The following is an 18,186-nucleotide window of genomic DNA, read 5'->3' as shown; positions in this document are numbered from 1 at the left end:
TGAACAATACAAATGAATCCTTGAAAGTAACAAGATAGCTATAAATTTATGAACTACCATTATTTTTACAATTATGTGTTAACGATTATAAAACATAATAGATGATGAGTTAGATTTTTAAGTTAACCAGCAAATTTTCCTCACATTTTGCGTTCAGATTTCCCGCTGATTGCAGGAAGAACAGTAAGTAACTAAATTCTCCCTGAATCTAACTGTGTGCATCCTTTTATGTTTCGCAGCTGGATCCAAGTCTTTATTTCTTTCTTTATCAGATACTGTGGCAGCAGAGCTGACCTTTCAGACAATGCGTGTTCATTAAGGAGGAAAAATGTGTTTAGTTTCTCTTTCTGTGCCAGTGTCTTAGTCACTGTAGCTGAGGCAATAGCGTAACAGAATGAGAACTTCCTTGCAATTCCCAGTTGTCTCAGAATCAGTGAGGTTTAGGTAGATGGAGACATCCCGTACCATTAGAGAAGCAGACAGCTTTTGACTATGTTATGTTTGCGCTCCAAAAATGGAGTAAATGAGCCTGCAGGAGACTCTACACTGCTGTGGTTAGATTGCTTTCACAGCTCAAATTGGCTTTAGTAACATTACTAAGCATCCAGATTTTCCAGGGTACGTTCTTCTTTACTGGAAATTCTATTAAAGCAGTTTTTGAGGATTTTCTGTATCTCTCCGGGCCTTCCTGCTGCCAGCTGTTAATACCAACAAAGTAGCTCTATAATAAGCTGCCACATACCCATACTAGAAGTATGGATCGTGTGTACTGTCCGTGAACAGTAAGTCTGGCAGAAAGTGCTAGACTCGTGGTGCAAACATTACAGTCTCCAAGGCTTGTACAGTAGACCTGCTACTTGTTATGCTTTGGACATGCCTAGGATTTCTGAGAAGAAACTTGATAAATTGTACAGTTGACGTGTACCTGTTTGGTAAATCCTGTGACTCCTACAAGAAATTTGGCAATATTGGAATCTTGCAAGTTGTAGACTCCCATGCAGAAATATGACAGCTCTATGCATGCGTACTTCTGAAGGCACAGTTTAAAGGAGGGAGATAGTCCAGGTATTACTAGAGATTTTTCAGACCCAAATATTGAGTCGTGAATGTCAATGTCACGTGACAAGTGATCACAGCTTGCCCTTTGTTTTGCACAGTTGAATGTTCAGAAGTCTGGAAACAGGAGCTGAAGTACAAGGGCAATTGCAAAATCCTGTTGTGTCCTTTTCAGCTCATTTGCTCTAGAAAAGCAAGAAATTAATCTAAAAAGTGACTTGTCAGACATAATATATTTCAGCTACCAAATTGTTCAACCAACTGTTAACAATTTCAACAATGTATGTATTTTTCTCTTAATTGCTGTTTATATTAGATCTGTCTCCAGCTTTGACTCATGGACATTCTTTAAAAAACCCACAACAGATTTGGAATAGAATTTAGGATTTGTGCTGTGCAAAAATGGGACTTTTACATTCTCTCAATAAACAATACTGCAGTTAAATTACAAGTATTAAATTGTTTAGTACTTCCTATTTTGGGACAGAGACTCTTAAATCTGTAGTTTATTCTCTCAACTCTTTCCTTTACTTAGTTCAGAGAAGATCAAACACCTAAAATTTTGACAGAGGTGAGATTCCTAAGCCTATTCTGGGCCTGTGGAGGTGCTGTAAAATGCTGCAGGAAGACTTCTACTGCAGCTAGGAATTAAAGTAGAAAGCCATAAGGCTTTCCTCTAAGGAAGCATTCACAGATCCCTTCATACTGTGTATGCAGGGTAGTCTGTAATAGGAGGGTTGTGGTAGACCTGGAGTTATAGCACAATGACCTTGTACAAGCTTTAGGTACTTTTGTGACCTGCCATCCAGTGTAACTTACTCAGAGTCTTTAAATTATGTCAGTCTGCCCCTCAAAAAATGTTTCTAGATTGTCTTGAGAAAGCATTAAAGCAGCTCCAAGTCAGTATAGCTCCCACAACGCCTATCAGTTTCAGCGTTAGCGCCATTGACACATGTAAAGATGGGTATATATGAGGAGTTTGGATGGGGGGAAGGATGACAACTCTTGTTAAAGGGAGACCTGGGAGGAAAAGAAGCTTGCAAATTTGTTTGCAATAGCCTTTCTAGGCTTTAATAGTTATCTTTGCAAAGGCAAAGCTAGTCCAGTTAACCCATTAATAGTACCACATTCAAATAGGAAATAAGCTGGGAACTGTGGAATCTCTTTCTCCTGCTCTCCCTCCCTTAAAAAAAAAAAAAAGTGCAAGTGAGTCTTGTGCAGAGTATGTCATATTGCAGGTAAGAAGGCAGTCAGAAGGAAGGATGACTAGGCACGCATTTTTAACACTATCAAAGATTTTAATCTCTCTAAGACAAGGATCCTGTCTTTGCAAATTTAATGAGTGGACTTTCTGAAAGGCTGGCTAACTTGATTTCAACTTTAAACGTAAGTGGATATTGCATTCATATTAGTTCAGCAGGTCTAGCTTGGAAATGGGATTGACCAGGATAAAGCTGTTTGCCAAAAACATTAAAAAAGAGCAAGCTACTTTTTATTTATGCAGCTAATAGAAAACAAAAGATGCTGTAGCAATCAGGCATGCTGTTGCCAATGACATTTGTGTACACTTGCACAGCAAGAAATGCTTGTTGGAAAAGGAGCCCTCCATATACCTTCCAAGAATGGAAACTTAGAATAGAAAAGAACAGAATTGGTTCTAGAATAGGACTAACTAGTTCTTAGAATAGATCTTATTTTATTGTCAAGGAATGGTAATATCAAAGAACATTTTTTTAATAGCAGAGGAGTAGGCATGTGGAACAGCTTTTATCCCAGACTCCAGATCACGTGTACTTCTCTAGAAAAACATCAGTCTGTCTGTTGGTGATGTATATGAAGGTATTATGGTGAATTTTATTATTTCTATTTTTCTTTTTAAAAAAAAAATACTACAATGATAACTTACTAGTTTGTTTCTCCATCTCAGGAAGGACTGCCCCAAAAGCAAGTATTTTCTTTAACAAAATATTACAAGATTATAATCACCATTATTTTTTTTTTGTTTTTTTGCACCGTATAGGATACTACCCTCTTTTGGCAGCAAAATGCAGAGAGACTCAGTAAAGGTAAGTGTGTTTGAAGTTTATATTCAGACTTCTGCCATTCCCATATTGTTTGGCCTGAATGTTAATCCTCATGTACAGATATCAACAGTCTTATTTATAGGTGTTGGTGTTATGGGAAAAGATTTCAAAGAACTGGTAAGAGCATGTATAATTACATAGAGTAGAATCTTCAGATTGGTATTAAAAAATCCCTAATTTACAAGAATATTTTGAAAAAATAACACTTCTCATAAGTTACTCTCCAGTAAAATATACTGGGTTTTGTACACAGAGCTCTTTTTCTAATCACTATGATTTATACTTTTTTTTTTTCCTGAAATAAAATGCAAGAAAAAAGGGCAACTTCCATTTTAATAAATGTTACTTTTTTAATGTGTTTGAGATTAGTATTTGAAGAGTATTCAGACTGAGTCATTTTTTCAAAATGAGTACTTCTTTGTTTAAGTGAATGTTTTAAGGATTTGGTCAGGTGAAGGTAGCAAGAGCCTTCTTTTTTAAAGAAGTGACCAGATTTGCTTGGTGCACAATGAACCTCTTCTAAAACTGACTGCTTGGAAACACCTTTCCTTTTACCAGAGTTCAGAAAATGAATCTCAGAGCAGAAGAACATGTGAAACATGTGAATAGGATTTAGGCTTTATTACACCGTGATTCATACATGTGATACGCATCTTGGTTTTGGTTTTCAACTCTTCAGCCCATGTAGAAGCCTGTGCAATGCACCTTTGCTTTTTAAGCATTTCTGAAGGTTGATTCTCATGGGGGGAAAAGGCATAGAATGCCATTTTTAAAAACATTTTTTTAATTTTTATTTTGTTCTCTGTAAAATATCTATTATCCCCTCTTCCAATAATTGAGAAATACAATAAATTTCCTCCTAGTTAAAGCATGTGCACAACTTCCTAACTTCTACAGTAATTAAACCCAGTAAAGTTACCCAAGATGTATAGATATTTTCACAGTTTTTAACATTATCTTAATTCTGGAAAAATGTGAAACCTATCAACCATCTCTAGTAACCCCCAATTAGGGTAATACAAGGTTATAAAGGGGGGGGGGGACACACACCAACCAAAAACCTGGCTTATACTAAAAGTGTAATGAAGAGTGAGAATACATTTATGATTTTTAAATATCTTGAAGCAAATGTAAATCATACTTCTCCAAAACCTATACTAATAAATAGTTTTTAAACAAATTTGGTAAACATATGTTCAGTACAGGCAAAGGATATAATTTTGAGGTTATACTTTTAAGAACTGATAATGATTTCAAGTACTATAGTGCTTGAATGTCTTTTCTTATGAATTTTTATTTTTATTAATATCATCCCAGTAAAAAAAAAGAACAAAACCAGAAGAATCTCACTGTATTGAAATGCTACAAGTTAATGAGCTGGAAATATATCCTTCAGTTATTCTCTCACAGCTCAATGCCAATACCTAATAGAAATATAGTAGTTTGCAGTAGATGACTCTAAGCCTGCCATGAATATGTTGGGAACTTGGAGTATTTTTGTAGCTGCCACTATTAATTGATTCTGAAGTTAGTCTATCTCAATAGCCATATTGTCGTCTACTCAAAAGCCTACTCAAGAAATGCCCATTGAAGAAAAGCTCCCATAGCACAACCAAGGAAAAGGACAAAGTGGACGTTTCCATCCTCTGGCCTATAATACTAATAATTCGCATTACTACTGTAACAAAATCCTTTGTGCTCAGGTTCTTTTCACATTCTCCAGGCCATCTCAACCCATATGTTGTCATTTCTCTATGCAAAATCCATTTATTCTAACTTTACATAGAAAATATTACAGGCTTCAAAGACTGGAGCTCTATGCCCCTATTAGGTGGTACAGGTATGATTGCTTTTATTTAAATAATACCATTCCTTTTAATGTCTTAATTATTAACTAAACTCATCTTCATGAAATTATTTTTAAAAGAAAAAAAATCATTGGGAAAGGAGGCTTAGTAATATATCTTGCTCTAATGCTTTGCATTGTGCCATGCATTGTAGGTTATGAAAGTTACTTCATATTGCTATTATTTCAAAACGATTCATTATGAGTCCTTCAATTCCACAGAATATCTGAGAGCATGAATCATGAACCAAAACTGAGAGAAACAGAGAAATCTTTTAAAAAATGTTTTATTTATGAGTATGGGGGGTTTAATACACTTTTTAACATGGCTAAAAATTGCTCAAATTTTGCAACGTATGTGAATGAGAATTCAATAACTTTATCTTTTCAGAGTTTGGTTACAGGTCATTAGACAGTTAAATATATGAATAGTCTAATGTCAGGAAAGTTCTTTCTGTTCACTTGAAGTGGATTTGAAACACATTCCTATTGAGAACAATGGTATTTTACAAGTAAACTCATACATATACACAAATCCTTTCATGGTTAAATAATTGCTTTTCAGTATTTCAATACATTTTGGTTTAGGAATCTCTGTCCTTTTATGTTTGTTTAAAAAAAAAGTTTAAAATATTCTCATTACACTACTTAGGCTGCTAAAGTCCATTGACATTTTGTGCTATTGAGGTTCGCCAAATGCAATGAAAATTTTTTTGTAAAAGTATAGTGCATCACTGTCTTTCTCTAGAATGTCTTCAGAGTAGGAAATCATAGCTTTGCAAATCTACCAGAACAAAAAATTTGTCCTAAAACATATAATTACACTTAATTGTGCTTTATTGTCAAATGAAAATTCATACATTTACACTTATTTTGTCTGTGGTGTTCTTAGAATAAAGCAGTTATATTCTCAAGATGAAGTGCTTTTCTATGATTTCCAATTGCTTTTTGGTGCAGATACTGGATCTGATGGAAATTGTTTGTAGTATCACATTATTTCCATGATTATCTGTTATCTCACAGGAATCTTGCTGTTCCGATATTTGTCCAGAGACATAATGAAACTAAAATACAGGCTGAAAATGACAAAACCAGAAAGTGACATTTCAAATGAGCATGCTGGAATTAAGTATGACCTTATTGTACAGTGTATACAGGTTATATTGAAGTAGTACACAGTAAGGTGGAAAATTTCTTTGATTGTGTGGACAACCTTTATATTTTCCATAAAAGTAGCTAGAATTTGACATTCGGTTAAAGTGGACCTGAAGTTGATAGGTCGGTTACCTTCAGCTTTGCAGCATTATGTAACACTTTTTTCATAATGAAAATGCAAGGCAGAGCATGTATGATACTTCTGATTCTTTGTGTGATTTTTTCATCAACACCCCGCACGCCCCCCCGCCCCGCCCAAGAAAAAAGCCCCAAACCCTAAGCTAGTCTGACGTGTTCTACCTGGATAAAGTAATCTTGCCTTTCAATTCATCTACCCATTTGCCTGCGTTTGAAATTTGGTTTATTGGCATTGGACTAAATAATCTGTAGTTGGTTAGATCACTTTTCGTATTGTCTTTAAAACATTTACTGATCTTCAAACTCATGGCAGAAAACCTACATTTAAAGATGTCTTAAGTACCATTTTGTGGATTGGAGATTTCCTGTGCCATTATCTCTGTGCTCTGTTATGGAAATTGGCTACAACCTTCATATTCACTGTGTTAAGTTCTTGCAATTTCTTCTGTAAATAGGAAATTTCCATTTTTGTACCTTTATTCCAGTAAGCCAGCCTCTCTATCCCTTCTTACTGAAAACTGAGGCAGGGGACTGATTTCAATTTTGAACGATTTTGAACATTTTCTTTACAAGGTAGTATTTTCTTGTGCTTTTTCATTTACTTGACTAGCAAACATTTTCATTTGCTTATTATTGTTTTCTCCTAAAGAGCTAGCTCATGACTATAAAGAGCCAGATACAAAGCGTCCAGATACTGAATAAATGTTGGCACCCAAAACTGTAGTCAGTTTGATAAGAGGGGCTTGATTTCCATTTAAGCATCTCAGTAAAAAGCCAGTGCTTAAAAAAAGATGAGCACTTACCAAAAGCAATGGCAGCATTTGATGCTAAACTGTCTTAAAATGTGTCTTCTCACTTTCTTAAGAACATTACTCTTTCTAATAATTTTGGGGGTTTCATGCAGTACAGTATTTTCTTACCATAAAAATAGGGACTTTTGTGATAAACTCTGCTACTCCGTGTTCATTTGCTACTCTTTCTTTTTTCCCTTTTTGGATTAATTATTCTAGTTTGTATGCTGCTCTGCTCTTATTTATTGATCTGTTTTTATTTGTGTTCTATTTTTTGTTACAATGCATGTTTTGTTATTACTTCTGTACTTGAATGTTTTTCCTTATTCATCAAGTTACTTTTTTTCTCTTAAGCTTGATTGTAGCATTAATCTTTGTTGCTTGAGTTCTAAGTAGCATAAAATTCTTGAATTCAAATATACTCTTCCCTTTTCTGAAGCTCTCTGCAGTGTTTAACTTTAATAAGCTCATATTATATCCCTGTGTATTTGAGTATTTGCGTTTGTTCAAGGAATAAATTACATTATAATTACGGACAATTATTTGCTGAAATTATCTCCCATATGTCAGTTTTAAAATAATATTTTATACTGAACATCTCTTAAGATTTGCTTCAATTTAATTATAGTTTTATTCCATAAATTATATCTTCATTATATCACCTAGTGTTTGCAGTTTCTCATACCTGGAAACAGCACTTCTTGCATACAAGGTAAATGATAGTTAGCAGTTTGGTTTACTTTTTTCTTATAATTGTATTTCCGTATGATGCCAGGGAGCTCTGAACAGCACTGTCTTTGGAATGCATAGATCAAAAAGGATAAAATATGCTTTTTGATGACATTCTCACAAGATTCTCATTACTTCTTCAAAGAGAAGTGAGGAAACTTCAGCCATTTTGTTGACATCGTTTTTGCTTTCCTTTAGCTGCACTGGAAGAGCTATCTTCCTTCTGACCCCAGTCTGCATATGTAGTCGACAGAAAGGTTTATGTATTGACTTTTAAATAGGGTGGAGCATATCTTCTATATGAAGGCTGCAGAGATCTACTGACCCTGTTGATCCTGAAGAAGGTCTATTGATAGTACTGTAGTACTTGTGTTCAGAATGAACAAAGGAGGGCCAAAGGAAGATGGTATTGGACATAGTTCTGCTCTGGTGGCCCCTTCATCATACTCTCTGTGATATGCACATTCGTAAGCCAAACACTGTAGTTATTTCACTGGAGGCCTAAACTTTAACTTTAATCTATGAAAAAGCCTAGATCAGGTAGTTTGACTAGCTTTCTAGTAGTTTTAGGTATTTTTCTGGTACTTTTAGGTAGTTAGATTAGACTAGCTTTTAGGTAGTTTTTCCATAGTGTAAGGAAAAGAAAAAGGTCTTTGCTGCATTTCCTTACATTATATTTTTTTCAATTCTTGAAAATTAGTTGCAAACTAATTTAGAGCCACCTACACTTTATGAACTCATTCATTATCCAGCACATCACTATGTGCCTCGCTGATCATGAAGTATTACAAAGCACATTTAAATATAAATACTGTATTTTTCTAATTAGCTTTCTCATTTGTTATACCTTACCTTTTTGGATATTACCTCATCTTTTTCCTTAGCAAACATTCATGCTGTTCATGTTTGAGCTGTTCTGTTCTACTGTTCTCAGCTGTTCTGAGCTATTCTCAAAACTTCTTTTTGGGACAGATTAACACCTTCAATAACTATTCATATGAATCTCACAGAGTAAAGGCAGAGAAAGTGACATTACAACACAACTTTAAAAGTTATTAGATGATTGCAAAATGTGTCTACGTGACATTTCTGTGTTTATATTTTGGTATGAATCTGACAGTAGTTCTGATTTTCCTACAAGAAAATTCATGTAATGTAGTTCAAATCTATTTTCATCACAGGGGGTACTATCTAAGTAGAGGCAAGGATAAGTCTTTGTGTCCTCCACAATTCTGTGTATTTTTTCTTTTCTGTGGGTTATAAAAAATTTATGATACTGCCCCATCAGCTTTTCACTGAATAGGAGCTTTGGACAAGGGGTTGCATTTTTCTTTATGTAGACGACTTTAGGTTTGCAGAATTTGTATATATGTTCACCTAACATGCTCATATTAAAGGTTCTAGTGCACAGTTCAATATGTGATAGTATATTGAGGCAGAATACTTAAGCAGGTGCAGATGTAAGCAATGAATATCTATACAGAGTTGTTTCAGTCACCTTTTAAGCTTAGTTTTTATTTTTAAACTCTGAGGTGTATGGAAAATATCCTGGTAATTTTAGGATAAGTATTCAATATAAGAATGATACTACTTTAATGTGCACATTGTCAGTGTATTGACTCTGTGTGTCTTCTTATCTCTGCAGAAGAATTACAAGAGAACATTAGTTTTGATGCAAAGCGAATGTCAGAAACAGCTGATACTGGTATGAACAGCCAGACAGGGGATAAATCAAAGGAAGAAATCGAGTCAGAAAGGACTTCTGTTTCCAGGGAAACCTGGATTAGCTTTGAAGACTTCTGTGTTTGTTTCCAGTAAGGAACAGAGGTTTTGGGTTTTATTCCATAAAATATACAGTATAACAATGGTAAAATGCAAAACGTGACTATCTAAAAACTGTATCTTCTCAACAGATCTTCTTTGTATAACTACCCTGGCTTTCAGGGTAGTCCCAAGGCTACTCTTCCGACCAGACTTACTGTCCCTGTTGACAGCGAGTCTGTAGGTGCAGCCTCACGCTGTGTCTTGAGTATGTCCTCCAGAGTACAGCGGAGAACACAACCACCAGATTCATAAAGCATATGTCAGACTGAAATGTGGGTGGAAGATGGTAGGTCATGGAGTGTGCAGCCATTAGGGTGCTCACATACCCAACCCATCAGCCACTGGGCAGACACAGTCTGCATCTGAACAACACAATTCCAAGGCAAAAAAAGTTGTTGAAATCTTCTGTTGCCATCAGCATAGCTCAGCTTGGTCAACTAGGTGCTTTTTTTCCCTCCCTTTTGAATATAATTCCAAGGCATTTATACCTCTGCAAACATAAAAAAGCTAATGTAATTGTAGCATATCTTAGCTTCTGTCTTTCAGATTTAAGAAGCCTGGTACACTTTAGAGAATCTGGCATTGCCGAGGGGAGTTATCAGAGAGGGAATTGTCAGAATTATCAGAGAAAATTCACCCAGGTTTTCTTCATATGAATTTGTAACGGAGATTTCTTTGTGAAGCTTTTCTTTTCATAAATGAATGTTTTCTTGAGCAGATAGTAAACTCTGTTCCCTCTCTGAGGGAGAATGTGTAACTTTTATACCAGCAGCACTACAGGAACTTCAGGAACAAAAGATCATAGATCACTTTAGACCTTGTTACGGTTTGCCTGTCTAATTTTAGGGAGCCCCAGGTCTGGGAAGATACAGTCTTCAGAAAAAAGCATCACAAGCAAAGTAATTTCCTTTCCTTTCAAAGTCTTGCTCACAGTGTCATACACAGAGAATGTAAAATATGAAGTTTTTAACTTGTTAGCAAAATGTAAAGTACTGTTGACCTTTTGTAGACCACTGTAATATTAATCAATGTATAGAGCATTTGTCAGTTTCTTATTCCTGTCCCTAAATGGGTGGGAGTTTACTTATTTTCACAGTGAACTGATAAAATAGCTGTTAACAAAGCATCTTAGAATCATAGAATAGTATCTATTGGAAGGGACCTTTAACGGTCATCTAGTCCAACCCCTCTGCAATAAGCAGGGACATCTTCAACTAGATCAGCTTGCTCAGAGCCCCGGCCAACCTGACCTTGAATGTTTCCAGGGATGGGACATCTACCACCTCTCTGGGAAACCTGTGCCAGTGTTTCACCACCCTCAGCGTAAAAAAATTCTTCCTTATCTCTAGTATAAATCTACCCCCCTTTAGTTTAAATCCATGGCCCCTTGTCCTATTGCAACAGGCCCTGCTAAAAAGTTTGTCCCCATCTTTCTTAGAAGTCCCCTTTAAGTATTGAAAGGCTGCAATAAGGCCTCCCCAAAGCCTTCTCTCCAGGCTGAACAACGCCAACTCTCTCAGCCTTTCTTCATAGCAGAGGTGTTCCATCCCCCTGATCATTTTCGTGGCCCTCCTCTGGACCCGCTCCAACAGGTCCGTGTCTTTCTTATGCTGAGGGCTCCAGAGCTGGACGCAGGACTCTAGGCAGGGTATCACCAGAGCGGACTAGAGGGGCAGAATCACCTCCCTCAACCTGCTGGCCATGTTTCTTTGGATGCAGCCCAGGATACGATTGGCCTTCTGGGCTGCGAGCACATATTGTCGGCTCATGTCCAGCTTTTCATCCACCAGCACCCCCAAGTCCTTCTTGGCAGGCTGCCCTCAATCCCCCAGCCTGTATTGATACCAGGGGTTGCCCCAACCCAAGTGCAGGACCTTGCACTTGGCCTCGTTGAACCTCATGAGTTTCACACGGGCCCACTTCTCCAGCTTGTCCAGGTCCCTCTGGATGGCATCCCGTCCCTCTGGCGTGTCAACCGCACCACTCAGCTTGGTGGCATCTGCAAAGTTGCTGAGGGTGCACTCGATCCCACTGTCTATGTCATTGATGATTGATGATCTTGATTGACCTTTGAAGAAATTATCACTCAAAAGAAATTAGGCACCTAAGATTTTCATTTTACCAGTCACTTCCATTGAAAGCATTTCCTTGCCTGACATGCCTATATCCCAGATACAGTGAAAATAAGATGAATGTTCAGAGTTCATATCAGCTTTGAGAAATGAGGAAAATTTTAGTCATTGTAGGAATTGATATGTCAGCAATGGATCAGGATCCCTGTGAAGTTTCTGAGTAATCAAAACATTTCTTTTACATAAAACATTGGACTTCGCATCTGATTCCATCCTCAATTAAAGTTGAAGTCATTTATGTTGCCCTTGGTTAAATGAAGGTCAGAAAAAATTGTTACCAGGAACTAAGTAGCTTTCTGAAGGTGTGCAAACACCACAGAATTGAAAGAGCACATTAATAAACTATACAAAATAGTTCTTCCTTACAGTGAGACTTTATAGGTAACCTTATTACAGTAATATTCAGGTAGGCATGGAAGTTTTAGAGTAATATTAGCTTATTACCATTTATAGATTCAAATTAGACAAATTAGTGGCCTGACCTCCAATGGAAAACTGTCGAAGTGCAGCAAAGGTAGAAATTAATGTCAGCTGCTTTCTCTGGAGGTGAATTGTATTCACCTTTTATGAAACTAAAAATGTTGAACCATTTTTGAGAAATAGCTGGGACTCTGATTTATGAAAGTAAAATTAGTATCTTATGCTATGAAATAGACATTTACCTGAAATATGTAATTTATACTAAGATTATTTTCCTACATGTATTTTTATTTTATTTTCTCCCTAGGAACCTGTATGTTTTCCACAAGCCACATACATATGCTTATAACTATCAGAAGACTGATTTTAAGGTATATGACTTTGTTTTTTGACAAAGTCAAAACACATTGAGTTTTTATGTGCTTTTTAAAATTTTTGTCAAAGTCTTACATAATTAGATAATCCATATATCCTAAATGACATTGGTAGATTACATAGAACTGCTATTACTGAAAAAATAATAATGCCTTAAGATTACTATAGTCAATACAAAGATAATGTTTGCTAGCAAATATCCAGAAGTATTTCACTGTGTTTAAGACAAGAAAAAAGTGTTATGGAATGCTGTTGCACAATAATAAAAAAACTGAGTATGTAAATCATGAAAGTTGGTAGTGAGAGTATATATTACAGTGAATCAGATCTCCATTCTCTCTTTATCTTGATTTAAATCTACCTTATAACAATTTAGAGACTAAATTAAATTTAATGACAATTCAGCTGCAGAATCTGCCTTTCAATTTTCCTTCATCTGCACCTGTCACCTAAAACCCAAATCAGGAGTCTGTATAGTGTAGCCCTCCATTTTCTATTTACATGCTAAGTCCTTTAGCAATTTACAAGCTTCTGTTGCAGTGATTAGAAATACCCCTTAGTTGCACTGAAATGACAGTATTTCTTTAAACCTGCCATTAGTTCATATTAACAGAAGGTTGTTCAACATGCTTGAACATCCTGTTCCAGCTCTAGTTATATACTGTAACTGAAGTGTAATTGTAGAGTACTGAAATGTAAACTTCAGGCGCAAACTTTATGTAAAATCCTGTACTGAGAAGGTTAACTATATGGATTATGCTTCATAATTGTAGTATACCTGCAATTTCATACCTCTCCATATTTGTAATCACATCACAAGAAATTTTCCCAATCACTGCACGATATACTTTCATGAGCCACAATCAGTATCAAGACTATGTAAGCCTGTGTGCTATTGTGCCGAAAAACTAACCCTTTGCTGTAAAACCATTCTATTTTTTTTACATTGATACAGATGAGGTGTTTACACTATTAGGTAAATTCTGTATCAGACTTATAAAAGAACACTTTTATATTATGGCATGAAGATAATAGTAGTGGTATTCCAGGATCAAATACAAAAAATGTATTGATATGACTCTGGAGAATGTAGGAAGATGTATTAAAACAGATCTGAAGCAAAGAAGCTCATTCACCTTCAGATTTTGAAGAATTTCTAGGAACAGTAGAATCATTCTATAGTTTGTAATGGTGGCATAGGAATTATGTATTAGAATTGAGAGTGAAAAATGCTGCCTCCATATATTTTTGTAGAAAAAAACATAATGAGGCAGAATCAGTCATGTGTTACAGATTGAGTGTTTATTTCTTTCAAGCTAACTGTAATTAATTAGAATCAGAAAGTTGCAGCACAAAACAAAATTTTTGGTCTTCCATTGAATGTTGTTTAGCAAGTAGAACTACTAAATTGAGGTACATATGAAGAATATCATATAAAAGTAGATACATTCTCATCCAAGAAATTTTCTGTTTCCTTTTATCTCTTAACATTATGGTTTATACATGCAGCATGAGGCTCTGGCCTTAAATGACACGCCTGAAATTTGGAAGAAGTAGTGACAGTTAATTACTTACTTCCCATACCATATCTAGGGTCACAATATCCGAAATCTTAGTCATACTTTGTATAAGCCCAGGCAGACAGCATTCAATGAAAATGAAAGATGAACAAATGTCTGTTTTTCTGTGCAGTCTACTGATGACCAAGTCTTCTATTATTTACTTGTGGACAGTCTGATGCCAATTGAAATCCTGGTTAGCTTTTCTGCATTAGTATGCTGGGATGATACTGGAGGTAAGGCCAACACAGAAAAGTGCATGTTAATGTTGTATTTTCCCATACTTGAATATGTCTGTGCTGTTGTGTTTGGCTGTGGTGTATTTTGGCACAGTTTGAGAGTTTAGCATTAAATAGCCAATTTGATTCTAGGAAATACACTAATATTCAAGTAATACTTTCTTGCTATTTAATAGTGATGATCAATATTTTCTTGAAAGGATCCCTCCCTTTACTCTTTATTATGATTTGCTGCAAGCTTTTCATCAGTGTATTTCTGGTATGGATTTCCTTGTGTTTCTTAGGGTTTTTTTTCCTACAAGTTCCATTCTTGCAAGCTACTTTATGCCTTAGCTGATCAAAATGCAGTAAAATCAGCAATATGACCAAAGTTTATTTTTGAAGTGATTTTTAAACTCGTGCACTGTAAGCTCTTAAGTATATTTACAGCTGGCTTATTTCAAGATCCAAAAGCTTGGATGGTTTAAATAAAAATCACTTGTATTTTATGGAAGTCATAGAATGGCATTCAGAAAAGCTAATGCATGTTATGACAATCAGCTTAAGTTAATCAGACATTTAAACATTGGATATGGACATAATTTTAGTGAATCTAGATTAGAGTAGATAGAACCAAATGAAAGCTTAAAAAACCCAAACTGACCATCCCATTAAAATAATTAAACTATAATATAAATATAAGCTTTATATGGCTGTTTGCTTCCTTTTCATGTGGACAGAATGGATTTTTATGGAGTTTTAGAGCAGCCTTAAGCGACTTGGAAGATGTCTGATTTACACATCCTCCTAAAACATTCTTTTAACGATTATTTTCTTGTAAATAGTACAAATAAGCCATATTCTGTACCACCTATGCATTTTAAATGACTGGCTCTTTTCTCTGAATTATCAAAGCCTAAATGAAGACTTCAATGACTGTGAAGTAGATACCGATTCTGTACAAGTGTATTTGTCTTCATTTTACTGTTATTCCCCCCCCAAATTGTGGGGGTTTTTTTCTTTCTTCTTCTAGGTACTAAACGAGAATGTTCTAGTATTTCAAAGGGTGTGCTGGTGGTTGAACACTTCTCTTGGAAATGTGTGACTCCTGGAGAACTTGTGTTAAAGATGCATACATCTGCAACCAAAGCTAGTGTGTTAAATCTTCCTGTTGGGTATGTACGAGGCTTCATTTCTGTCCTAACACGTTAGTCTTAAGGCTTGAGATGATCTTTTACTTTACACAGTAACTAAGAGTTTATTTCCTAAAACATAAGGTTTTGGAATATCAAACTGGTTAATAGCCAGGATTTGGCAAGACTGCAAAATTGCTATGAATTTAAAATAATTACCAAAGCCTTTATAAAGACTTTGAATTCTTTACTCTTATTTAAGAGCATTTAGTAAGAAAAATCACACTGACTTTCTAAAAAATAAACTAGAATACAAATTCCTACTTAAAAGTGTTTCTAACTAGAATGATTTTGAGATGTTTACTGGAGTACCAACAAAAATTAAAGAATTAGGACTTTTAGTGGAATTGTAAAAGAATGATGAGACCATAGGATGTTTCATAGCTTTTCTTGAAACAGGATTTATGAAACATGACAGGAGAAATTCTGAGGTTATCCATATCTTACTTCACATTTACATAGTGCTTAATATGATTTATTTCTCTTTGCATGTAGCTCTAGATATTCAGTGTAGAGCAATTTATTGATTGTTTCAATAAATAGATAGATAAAATGCAGGAGCCTTTGATATTTGTCAGTTTCTGAAAAAACTTCCAGTGAAACAAGGAAGGTGACATCTTCATATGTTGCCATAAGCATAAAGTTGCTGACTAATTCATTGAGGCCTTCTACTTTTCCAAAAACAGAGAATCACCAGTTTAATCTCAAAGAGTTGAGACAAAATGTATTTTAAAAAAATCAAGTAAGGTTTAAAATAAATAGGCATAGAAAGAAAATACCACAATATTAGCACATTGATATCAAATCAAAGATCTTTAATAGTGCCCTCTATTGGTTTTGATTCAGACTAAAAATGGAAAAGTTCTTGTTGTGTTTATAGGTTAGCTCTGCCAACACATTCTTAGTGTAGTTTCCAAAAGTTGCATATCTCTGTCCTGTAGGGAAGCCAAAAACATACATCTTTTTGCATCTGCAAATTTCAAAACTACCAGAGATATAGGCAGCTCAAATTGATAAGCTTCTCACCTTTGATTCTCTCTACTTCAGGCAGAGCCAGCAGGCTTTCAGGAAGCTTTAATTTACAGCAGGTGTGGGAGACAAATGGGCTTATTGACTGCTCCTCCATTTCATTCCAAATGAGAAATGACTTGCTAAGCCAGGAAGGCACTTTTTTCCCTCTGTCTGTTGGTGGCCAGGGCGCATTTCAAATTTCACTCACAAGAAGATGCAATTAAAAAAGTGTGAGTGTATGTGGCGGGGGTAACTCTCCTTTCTTACTCTCACTGCCGGATCTCTGGTTAACACTTTGAAGCTGTGGCCTGGATTAACTTCTCCAGCTAAATGCTAGTCTGACAATGATATAAGACCGTGAAGCTTCACCATTTGATATCAGCAAGCTCCTCAAGTATTTCAGTGGGACTACAGGACATTGTTAACTGGGGAGAAAAGCATGAATCCCCTGTGTGTGTAATTATAGTTAGGAATGGTTTCTTTTATGATTGGAATCTGTAATAGGATACGATCAGGCAAACAAGAATGAGCTGAGATGAGTGTATCCCATAAGACATAATGAATTTCTGTTGTTTGCCACCTTAGGAGGTTACGGTTGAGTGGTTTGGCCCACAGTTGCTCCATAAAATGGTCACTCTGTAGTGTTCATCTAGCCTGACATGATTGTGTGTTAATTTTTTCTGGTTTTGTCAATGCATACATGGAAATTATGATCTAAGTAATGTATGACCAGAACACTTGACTTCTTCTCTAGGCTTTCTAGAGCAAACATGTCTTTAAGTGTAGCTAACTATAATCCTGACTAAAACACTTTGGGTTTGTATCCATCTGAAATAGTGAAACTACCTATTTTGCTAAAGAAAACCAAAATAAAACCTAAACAAATAAAATAAAAATAAAATAATAGTGACTTCTCTCATTTCACCTACTACCTATGTTTGGAGGTTCTTGAGAAGGAAGGAGATAGAAATGCCAGATTTGAAGAGCCAGTACATCTAGGAATGGATTTCATTTTTGCCAAATGTATGAAAGGAAAAGCTTAAGAATTGCTGTGATTTAAAAAAAGAAAAAGTGTTTTTGGGATTTTTTTTTTTCTTGAATGCAGGCGACACATATTGCTCTTCACAGTAAGTTCTCCCATAGGGCACCATATTCATCTGTGTAGCATGGTGCCATGTGTCTTTGGAGAAGAGGATACTGTGATGCCAGGTCTTGAAAAGGTACGCATAACCAGAACTAGTCAAGCATTGTGATAAAGATGTTTCTGACTATTACTTAGTTTTAAAGTGAAGTATTGTTGGATCTTCATTTACAGTTATTATATTTAATGGTATAATATTATTTTCAATATGAAACTGATAAGTACATAAAAGAAATGTGTTTTACAAAACAGTAGGCACTGAGATGGGTATTGCAATAATTGTCTTATATAAATATGTAAGTAAGCATTGGGTAGTATTGCGGTTTACATAGAACAGCAGCGTAAAATGGAATGTTAAAAATACTCCTGTTGAAATATATATGTCAGAGGTAGTATATAAGCTCTCTTTCTGAGGCGTGTGATAGAAGTGATAAAATACATGTACAGATATTAATTAATATTCAAAAATACCTGCCTAGTAAAATAAACTGTCACATCAGTGAAGTTTGTTTTG

At 35.5% G+C, this 18,186-nt stretch overlaps 1 protein-coding gene across 1 annotated transcript in view; it reads left to right on the top strand.

Moving 5' to 3' along the window:
- Positions 1 to 18,186, top strand: part of ADGB (androglobin) — a 134,128-nt gene that overhangs the window by 55,940 nt on the left and 60,002 nt on the right. The window contains exons 14-19 of the mRNA XM_076335522.1: positions 3,077 to 3,122; positions 9,445 to 9,613; positions 12,483 to 12,546; positions 14,243 to 14,345; positions 15,361 to 15,502; positions 17,637 to 17,751. Coding sequence (XP_076191637.1) covers positions 3,077 to 3,122; positions 9,445 to 9,613; positions 12,483 to 12,546; positions 14,243 to 14,345; positions 15,361 to 15,502; positions 17,637 to 17,751 — 639 coding nt within the window. The remainder of the gene's footprint in view (positions 1 to 3,076; positions 3,123 to 9,444; positions 9,614 to 12,482; positions 12,547 to 14,242; positions 14,346 to 15,360; positions 15,503 to 17,636; positions 17,752 to 18,186) is intronic.

Source organism: Aptenodytes patagonicus, chromosome 3, assembly GCF_965638725.1.
Source record: "Aptenodytes patagonicus chromosome 3, bAptPat1.pri.cur, whole genome shotgun sequence".
Classification (NCBI taxonomy): domain Eukaryota; kingdom Metazoa; phylum Chordata; class Aves; order Sphenisciformes; family Spheniscidae; genus Aptenodytes; species Aptenodytes patagonicus.
Note: the sequence above shows the minus strand (reverse complement) of the source record. Positions and strands in the feature narration are given on the sequence as shown.